General features: G+C 37.0%; 1 protein-coding gene across 2 annotated transcripts in view; it reads left to right on the forward strand.

Moving 5' to 3' along the window:
* Positions 1-7,748, forward strand: part of LOC136863303 (cationic amino acid transporter 2) — a 282,617-nt gene extending 274,869 nt beyond the window's left edge. For both annotated transcript variants that reach the window (XM_067139685.2, XM_068225906.1), the window contains one exon: positions 6,977-7,748. In XM_067139685.2, coding sequence (XP_066995786.1) covers positions 6,977-7,083 — 107 coding nt within the window. In that variant the 3' untranslated portion in view covers positions 7,084-7,748. The remainder of the gene's footprint in view (positions 1-6,976) is intronic.
* The last annotated feature ends 2,909 nt before the right edge of the window (positions 7,749-10,657 follow it).

The raw sequence follows: 10,657 nt of genomic DNA on the forward strand, positions 1-10,657 counted from the left end.
TGTATACGTCCATCTGGTGATTCAACCTGTTGTGCTGCCATTCATGAACAGCATTCCCAGGGGCGTTTTCCAACAGGATAATGCATGCCCCCATGCCACTGTTGTAACCCAGCATGCACTAGAATGTCGACGTGTTGCCTTGGCCTGCTCGATCCCCTGATCTATCCCCAATCGAGCACGTATTGGACATAATTTGACAATACCATCCCTGTATTGACTGACCAAGTGCAACAGGCATGGAACTCCATCCCACTAGCTGACATCTGGCACCTGTATGACACAATGCATGCACGTTTTCATGCCTGCATTCAACAGTTGGGCGATTATACCGGTTAGTAATGGACTGGCATGGCACATTTGCACTGGCTTTTCTTGCGCAGATATTAACCTGTAGTCTTGTACCTTTATTCAATTAAATATGTTACCTCGAAAAATATATTGCCAAAATTTCCGTGTCCTGCATTCTTCATTTCATAATGTCTGGATTTTTTCTTTCTGCCAGTGTATTAACAAAAACTTCTGTGTGTCTTACTGTACCAAAAATAAAAAATTGATTTACATTAGGAATTGATTTCTTCATCTCCTGAAAATCTTGCTTTTTGGTCATAGGAGAAGTTGTCAAACCAGCAATAAGCTACAACAGATCTGAAATTTCGTACTCATACTGTTTCATCCCATGCATGTACAGGGGGCTTACAGTCAAAGATGTCGAAAATCTCTTGTAACAATCAATTGCACTAACTTCTGCATTGAAAATATTAACAAATTCACATAATCTGCATTCTACACAAAGTAATTTTGATAATGTATAAGGGATAATTAATCTTTCAGAATTGTAAGTTCTAGAGATATTTGTAGCTCTCAAGCTAGTTGATCAAATGATGAAAAGAATCAAATGAGCATCAATACTTTTCCATTAATTGAATGTATAAAGCAGGAGTCGTGTGCAGATTCATCTGAATATAGCAGACTATCAGTATTTTGTGAAATAAACTAAACTTATAATAATAATAATATAATGTTATTTGTTTTACGTCCCACTAACTACTTTTTAAGGTCTTCAGAGACGCCGAGGTGCCGGAATTTAGTCCCGCAGGAGTTCTTTTACGTGCCAGTAAATCTACCGACACGGGGCTGTCGTATTTGAGCACCTTCAAATACCACCGGACTGAGCCAGGATCGAACCTGCCAAGTTGGGGTTAGAAGGCCAGCGCCTTAACCGTCTGAGCCACTCAGGCCGGCAACTAAACTTATGTGAACTCTGTAGTTCTGTGCAGAAAAATGGGAACATTCATAGGAACACAGGATAAAGACAATAACAGTTTGGCATCAAAAGAGAGAGCTATAGAAAAGGAGACGAGGATAAGCTCCACATCTTCATAGCGTGCCGTCTTTAAATAGATCAGCTCTGCCATCATAAATGATTGTAAAATTCACTGTAGTTTGGTTTCTTTTGATGGGTTTTTAAATATTTGATTGGTAAACTCTGCCATGGGTTCAATGAGGTAAAATCTTGAGACATGAGCTACTTCCCAATAATGCGAGATGCTCCATGGTGAAATTTTTGGCTGCCTGCCCACAGTATATTATGTAAGGTGTACCAACATAGAATTTCTCTGATTCAATAATGTCTGTCTGTTAGGTCATCAGCCCAGAGGCTGGTTGGATCCTCAAATAGCACCACCAAAGGCTATGCGATTATAAGGAAACCCCAAAAACCAATGGCAGCACTAAAATGAGGCGTACTAGGCAAGATGAGGAGTGAGGTAGTTTACCATTGCTTTCCTCACTGGGTCCGAACGTACTATTGTAGCACGACTGACCCTATGAGCAACACCTTTCGTAACACTCTGATGCACTAGTCGTGCTCTGAATGTCATTACTCAGCACTACCCATAACCCAGCAGCTTCCATAATGTCACAGCCATGGATGTTGACTGGGATTTCGGTGGAAGCTACACTTTACTCTGGCCTGTGCCAAGAGATGGATGCAAAAGTACTGTATCCATCAAGAAATGACAGCAGGCACTGATTCAATAATAATAATAATAATAATAATAATAATAATAATAATATAGAATATGATCCAGTGCAGTTCTTTTGAGTGGATGCCCATGGGTGATCTGAATATGAGAGGTTATAGCCCTGCTTAGGATGAAATCTAATGTTAAAGATGACACAAACACCCAGTCCCTGAGCCAAAGGAAGGAACCAACGAAGGAAAATTCATGACCCAGCCAAGAATCAAATCTGCAACCTCTTGGACCAAACACCAGCATGTTAACTAGTTAGTCACGGAGCTGGACTCTGCTCCTATGTCAAATTGTATGTGGATTGGCACTTTTCAGTTCTCTCCTTATCATTCGCAAATGCTCTCTATCCATGGGTACAATAAAGATAATTACTAAGGGGTGGATTTTAATGATCTAAGAACTTCAAAATATGCAAGCAAATATGATGCAAAATTCTTCAGAATATGACCAAAAAAGGAAAAAAATATGACCTCATATTATAATTGATTAATTTAGGCCTATAAATGAACCTTTGTCAGTTTTGTTCGTTAACATTCGATTTCTGTTAATCACAAAGTTCTTTTTTATCTTCAGATATGGCAGCACACTTATCCTGAAAAATAAAGAAATAATTAGCTACGGATGATCTGGTAAAGTATTTAACTAGTTCTGAATTGACAAATTTCTATAAAAATGACTATGAAAATAACAATACCTGGTCTTAGCATTCCTTTCCAGCAGTGAAATTGCACTGGATGATCATGTGCGATTTTAAATTGTTGAACTCAAACTCTTTTTGGTAGTCAGACAGAATATTTCTGTACCTGGAGAAACTCTGCTTGACGTTACATGATGTTATGGGGGCAAATTTGAACAAGGTTATGTCCTCTGGAGGAAACTGCTGCTGAAATTCCCTAAATGTTGTATGGCATCCACAAAGAATGTCAATTATCTTACAAAGCATAAAATAACCTTCATTTGAGAACCGTACTCTTTGCAGTTTTTCAGAAATTAATTTTTCAGCTACTTTACCCTTCCCTTTCTTTAAATTACACTTAATGTTCTTCACAATATCAAACGTCACACTTAGTGGAAGCCCCACAGTTTCAAGACAAGTGATTGCTCTTGGTATCACACCAAAATTTAATGATATGAATGCCAAATTTCCGACCAAGCTGGCACAAATAAACAAATTTTGCACAATCTTGACAGATTATGAATCACAAGGATCCAATTCCTGAACAACAGTCTTGAAAGAATCATAATTGCTGCAGTAATACTGAACAGTATCAAGCCAAGATCCCCAACGAGTAAAGACAGGCTGAGGTGGAAGAGGCAGAGTAGGAGCAGTTTCTTTCAACTTTTCAACTCAAAGGGGAGCCTTCAGGAATATTTTCTTGCCAATTGCAATCAACTTATCTACAACAGGGTAGTTGATCCGAACCTCTTCGGCCGCTCTATGCAAAGCATTGGTACGGTACATTACGTGGACCATTTTTGGATCAAGTAGCTTTAGTCCTTCGGCTGCCTTCTTCATGTATGGGGCGGCATCAGTTACAAGAAGTAGTATGTTGTTTCTTTTTACCCCATCTGGCCACAGTAACTTCATAGCATCATCAAACAGCACTACAATGGAGGAATGATTTACTTTCTCTAAAACCGCACATGTCAGGAGAAACACATTACCGGGGTTATCATCTTTCAGAATGCTAATAATTATGTTAACTACGTACCTCCCATTTATGTCAATTGTTTCGTCCAATGAAACCCATATCTTGTGGTTGAGACCTTCAGATCTTCTCCTCTTTAAAACCTCTTCATAGAGACTTGAGATATAAAATTTTCTCAAAGTTGATTCATTGGGAATAGGTTGACTGATATACTTGTCTAAGAAGGGCCTGAAGCTGGTGCTATTCAGTTTTTTCAAGGGAATATTTGAAGAAACCATCATCCTGCAGAGATCCTTACAGAATTCCGATCTGTTGTCTGGTGGAGCAGTAGCTGAACATGAGGCCCTTTCAAAAACAAATGATGCCTATTCTCTGCCGCAGAAGATTTTATTAACACTTCTGATGTTTAGTTGTAGCGCAGTGTTGTTGCACATTAAAATGTTTCTGAGCACATGCCTTCACTTCACCATAATATAAAATAATACCATCACTACTAAAATTCTGCTCTCCGAATTCCTTAACTAATTGCCTTAATTTCACTCTCTGAACACTTTGGTTTAGGCATGTTGAAACTACACTGAAGATGTGGTCTCAAAACAAGCCAGACAGTCCTCTATTTTCTAGGAAATAGAAATAACAGTTCATTAGCTACACATGCACCCCAGGATGCCCTTCTCCTGAATATTGTCAATCACTTTGTGCTCCTCATTAGGAAATTCTAAGAAGATTCCTTATTCATAATTCCAATTACCTGCTACTTGCCCATTCCTGCATACAGAGTAATATTCAGTCCACAAATAGACTACCTATTACAGCAAGATTCCCTCGTTGAATAGCTTGCCACAAAAATTCACTCAATATGAAAATCCTTAGAATATTACAGGAAATATGACTTTATTGTGCATCAAGCAGAAATATGACCAGTATCTTAAATTTGTCCAATATATGACTTTTCAGGCAAAAATGACATGTCATTAGTCTGCCTCCTAGTAATTACATGCCACTAGTAATGCTGTAATGACAAACTTTCTGAAACTTGCATCCTTGCTAAATTCAAGAAATTTGTACATTAAGAGGTTGGAATTTTAAAACTTGTATCACTGTAGTGAGCATACAACACATGGAACAGTGAGGAATGTGTTCCCCTATATTCAGGTACAGGGATGCACTTTCACCCTGTTGAAGGCTGGTACTCTAAAATTAGTTAAGCTGGTTTATCTCAGAAATACTCAAGAGTTTTCAGAAATGGGGAAATTTTTTAATATACATTTTTGGCAGTCTCCTTTGATGTTGGAGACATCAATAAATCCTTTACAGATGACATAACGGCACTGAACCAGAACATGAGTTTGATAGAATTGTATTAGAAACTTATATTTACCTAGACTCTTCCTTTCTGCATACAATATGGGGACAGGAAGACATAGAAGAATGGAAGGAGAAAATGAATGACATTGATCAATTCAAAGTTAAATGTATCATTCTATCATGGCAGCCATCTTAACACCTTTGTTTTCACAGAGACACTCTTGGAGTTCCAAGAGCCATACTTGAGTTAAAATGAGTTCTCATTAGAACATTGGTGTTAGAAGGAACATCAAAGTAGTAAATACATGTAAACACATTGCACATTGGTGTGAGATCTAAACACAGAAATTAATTGCTGATCTGACTTTGTTTAAAAAGCATCCTACGAAAAAAAAAAATCCTTTTTTTAAAGGAACGAGGTATTGTCTTAAGATTTAACTGTAGATTGATCAAACATTTTAAGCACACCTATGAAATTTCATTCACGGTCCTCAGTCTAAGAAGTGGGAAGGTCAATTTATGATGAAATATAGACTGGTGGGATCTACTCTTATTAATTTTGTGGACTTTATGTATGTAGTTCTGGTGTCTACACCACCTCATTGGGATAATTACAGGACTGTGCCAGAGTTTACCAACTTCCCTTTTTGTCTATTTCTTCTCAGCCTCCACAAGCTAGTTTTTGTTTTCCAGCTTCATTAGGAGGTCAAGTAGTTCCCCATGGTATGTTCTAGCATAGTTAAGTTGACCGGGCGAGTTGGCCGTGCGCGTAGAGGCGCGCGGCTGTGAGCTTGCATCCGGGAGATAGTAGGTTCGAATCCCACTATCGGCAGCCCTGAAGATGTTTTTCCGTGGTTTCCCATTTTCACACCAGGCAAATGCTGGGGCTGTACCTTAATTAAGGCCACGGCCGCTTCCTTCCAACTCCTAGGCCTTTCCTATCCCATCGTCGCCATAAGACCTATCTGTGTCGGTGCGACGTAAAGCCCCTAGCAAAAAAAAAAAAGTTAAGTTGAGAAAGAGATAGTCTATAACTTAAAGTTATCTTATAGTCCAACTAAGACTTAAACTACAACACACAATTATTTTTCATTACTTACTTGATGCCTGACCTTGCTTGGGTGGGGTAGTTTGGAACTGATAAAAATAAAACTTGGAAGCATGTCAATGAAAAAATCTGCACAGAATGGTTGGCAACTGGAAGTCGGTCTAACTTCCATGTAGAAAATAGATACCCTACTTCATTTAGAATTGTTGATCGACTGGATTCTAGTTTCACCAGATATAATGAGATGGGATCAAAGATAATATTCGGTCAATGGTGACCTTGATGATATACACACGAACGTGCTTTGGATGTGGTGATGGAAGGAAGATGGGAGTTAACTGAACTCAAAATGTTAAGATATAATTTGTATAATTTTTTTCTGACCTGGTTTATAACAAAACTTTCCATAAGTATATAATTTTGTACCACAGCAAATCATTTTGAATACTTTATTCAGAATTTTATATAATTCCAGGCCTAATAATATGCTTTAGCCTTTCCTAACCACTCTGAATACATTCTGCTATGCTAACATCTCATCTGAACACTGTGTATGACCTAGAAAAAAATAAAGTATGCCAGGCTGTGTAGCTCAAACGGTAGAGTGCTGGCCTTCTGAGTTCAAGATACTGGCTCACTTTGGTGGTATTTGGAGGTGCTCACTATACCAGCCCCAAGTTCCTACATTTACTAGCACATAAAAGAACTGTGGAACAAAATTTCAGCACCTCTGAGTCCCCCAAAATCATAAAAGTTGCTGGTGGGACATAAAATGAATATAATTATTTATTTAAAAACAAACTGTTTTCTGTGTTTAGTATTATGATTTTCTTTTCCCATTTTATTGTTCATTATATTGAACTTCATTTCTATTTCTATCTGCTGCAATTTTCTTATTAGACTTAGCTAAATTCTAATTGAAATTTATTCTGCCACAGGTCTTGTCATATACTTTATGTATGGCATCCAGAATAGTGAAGAGAAAAAACGGAAGATCGACTTAATGAGTACAAAGGAGGCAGAGTCTTCTGATACACACTTTTGAAGAAACAAGGCTCCTTATATACTGTATTTTAATAGGCTGTGACAAACAGAGAGGCAGTTAGTGGCTGGTGAGCCTTATGGCTTCCTGTTACATTACAATTATTTCATCAAATTTGACAGATATATTTTAATACGGGTCTTTTGAATAGAGTAGGGACTTGTAAATATTGTTAGAGTTGTATAGTAGTTTTAGAGTGTGAATATGAAAGGTAATGTGATGGCACTGTGAACTAGCCACTGGCCTCTAACCTGAGTCTCCTGTATTTTAATCCTGATGACTTTAGGTAAGAAATTTTATGTGTAACATTGTGTCACTGTAAAAAGTGGTCACGGAAAATTTTATGTGTAACATTGTGTCACTGAAGTGGTCTCACAATACTGATCAGTAATAAGATATTTAAGGGATGCAGTGATCTCATGAGAGTTGTGGGCGAGAACAAATATTGTGTATGAATGTAATTGAATTTTATAATTTTATCTTGTAGAGTTTTTCTCATGTCATCTTGTGAATGAGTACTGTACACAGAATGTTAAATGGATAGAAAGGAATATATAAATTATCATGAGGATGGTTCGCTATTCATATTTATAAATCTGTAACAATAGAGTTAATGAAGATTTTTAGAATGTACAGAACATACAATGTAAATAAATGATTGTCCTTTACTTAACAGCCTACATTTGTTCTGTAACATCCTGTATGTGCAGTATAATCTAGACTTAATCACTAATTATCCCAAAACTTTAGCTTGTCTCTGTTCTACATAGTTTCAGAAACATCTTTTGCAGGCAATTAATATTACAACTATATCTGGAAAATAATGCATTCCTTCACGCAAGCAGGAAGTTAATGCAGTACCAGTACTAGTAATTTCAATTGAGGGGTTATTATTTCTGTTTCATTACATTTGACAAATATTTTGATAAGTGGTCTTAGTATGTGTTGCTCAATATTATTGATTGATTGATTGATTGATTGATTGATTGATTGATTGATTGATTGATTGATTGATTGATTGATTGATTGATTGATTGATTGATTGATTGATTGATTGATTGATTGATTGATTGATCATATGGCATTTAGTGCCAGGAGTGTCCAAAGAAATATTCGGCTCACCTGGTGCAGGTCTTTTATGCTAGTGGCTTTACATCACACCGACATAGACAGGTCTTATTGCGACGATGGGACAGGAAAGGGCTAGGAGTGGGAAGGAAGCGGCCGTGGCCTTAATTAAGGTACAGCCCCAGCATTTGCCTGGTGTGGAAATGGGAAACTATGGAAAATCATCTTCAGGGCTGGCGACAGAGGGGTTCGAACCCACTATCTCCCGAATACTGGATACTGGCCGCACTTAAACGACTGCAACCATCGAGCTCTGTGCAGATCTTTTTATATGACTCCCACAGTGACCTGCGCGTCTGGATGTGAGATGATGATGATGATGATGATGATGATGATGATGATGATGATGATGATGATGATGATGATGATGTAGGGAGAGGGTGAAACCCAGTGTCAGCATGGCTTATTCCTGTCAAATAACACCAAGGGGTTTGCTGAAAGCTTTATGTCCCCATCCGATGGAAGAATCACCATCAATAGTCATATGCCCTCACTCCATATGAACACTGTGAGAATGTTTGGAATTGAATCTAGGCTTTTGGCATGCAATCTAGTGATTAGAAATTGCATATCACCACCTCTCCTACCCTGCTGGCCAACATTCTGATGGTGAAAATTTTTTGACCAACTGGATTCGAACTGGCTAACCACAGTGGCAGACAGACTCGTTGCCTTAACTATCATGGCCACCAGGCCAGCTCCTGAATAGATATGGGAAACCTTAGAAAATTCCACAGTCTTTGAAAGACTGTTTAGTCTGATATCTGAACAAGATTTCTTTTCCACTTCAGCAGCAGAGCATGGCATTGCATGCTCAGCTCTGAAAGTGCAGCAATACTTGAATACTTTAATGAAGAAAACATGCTTTAATTGTTTTCTGGTAGGTACACAAAAATGTAACATTGTGGATCAGAAATAAGTGATGGGAAATCTCCATTCAATCTTTTCACTAGCACTGAAGAATAAATGAAGACCTTAATGTAACTTGAAGTCACTACTGCAACTATTTTAGACATGACAATATAGTTCGTATATTAATTAAGACTTCAGAATTAATAGAATAGATTTATTTATCAACAGGTTATTTTCCCAATTAAGGATGATTCAATAAAACATAATATACAACAAATACACCTTAAGTAAATAACACTAATTTCCTAAAGTAGTAACCCAGTTCAAACTAAATCTAGAGACCTTTTTATTAGTGCTACATTCTTGAGTGAAAGGTCCAGTGGTTGTTGGTATGATGCCCTCATTTTCTCTCACAAGATATGTAGGCTAAGTGAGATTATCTCTCATATGTTCTGCCAGTCTGAGGCAGGTAAAAGAGAAAGACACTCACAAAGATGAAAATTAAAAAGATATGAATATTCTTTACAAGAACATGTATTGTAGTGAGGTTATTTCAGCATGTGAAGGAAATGGTAATTATTAGTGGTTATTACAATTCCAGACCTTTATGTATACTACTACTACTACTACTACTACTACTACTACTACTACTACTACTATGCAGCAGATTTGCCAAATGTCGTACCACCACCACATTACATTGAATTTTGTTTCTCCTTTTATCTGCTGTAATTTTCTTATTAAATTTTGCTAAATTCTAATTGAAATGTATTCTGGAAGGAGAACCATTTCCAGCATGCATCCATGCAATGGGTTGAAAAGTATGCTAAGAACTTAACTATTTTCACAAATTTAATTTGCCTCTCAACAACTGTATGAAGAGAATATATTCCAACATCATTGAGTACACAACTGCTGGTTTTTGTGTCTACTTAGAACATAAAATTTTCTGTGATGACATCAAGGAGTATGCAAAATATCAGTGGCCAGGGCTGAAATAAGAACAATTGAAGCATGAGATTAAATAATTCAAACCCATTTTTGAAATTATTTATTTATTTATTTTTGTTAGGAAGGAAGCCATTATTTTTCAGTGTAGACTCAGTTAATATAACTTTTAAGTTATTCAGTCTGTTGAATTATAAAATATAACTTCTAGAAATCTATATCATACCAGTAAAAAGTAAGGAAGCACACTTATATGTATATGATGTTTCACTCTACAAGCACATCACCAGGTTCAGTCAAATAACTTTTAACCATAACCATAACAGTGAAGTTAAAACCCACTATCTACTGAGATTCACATTAACAACTGACATTGTAAATGAATATAAGTTCTTGAGCATTATTACGTATTCATCTACCATCATCAAGGTTAGCACCACTCCTTTCAAACAGGTTAAAACACTAAATAAAATACTATTCAGAGTAACAGTTTTGAGTGCAGTTCAGACTGATAGCATTTGAATGTATATCTACTGTATCTCTTTAGTTGAGTTTCTTGAAACGAGGTCGCGGGTGAGGTGAAATGAATTTATATTTGAGCCATTCAATTACTGTTTATCATTGAACGAGTGCTTTGCTCTCTGAAGTA

Source organism: Anabrus simplex, chromosome 2, assembly GCF_040414725.1.
Source record: "Anabrus simplex isolate iqAnaSimp1 chromosome 2, ASM4041472v1, whole genome shotgun sequence".
Classification (NCBI taxonomy): domain Eukaryota; kingdom Metazoa; phylum Arthropoda; class Insecta; order Orthoptera; family Tettigoniidae; genus Anabrus; species Anabrus simplex.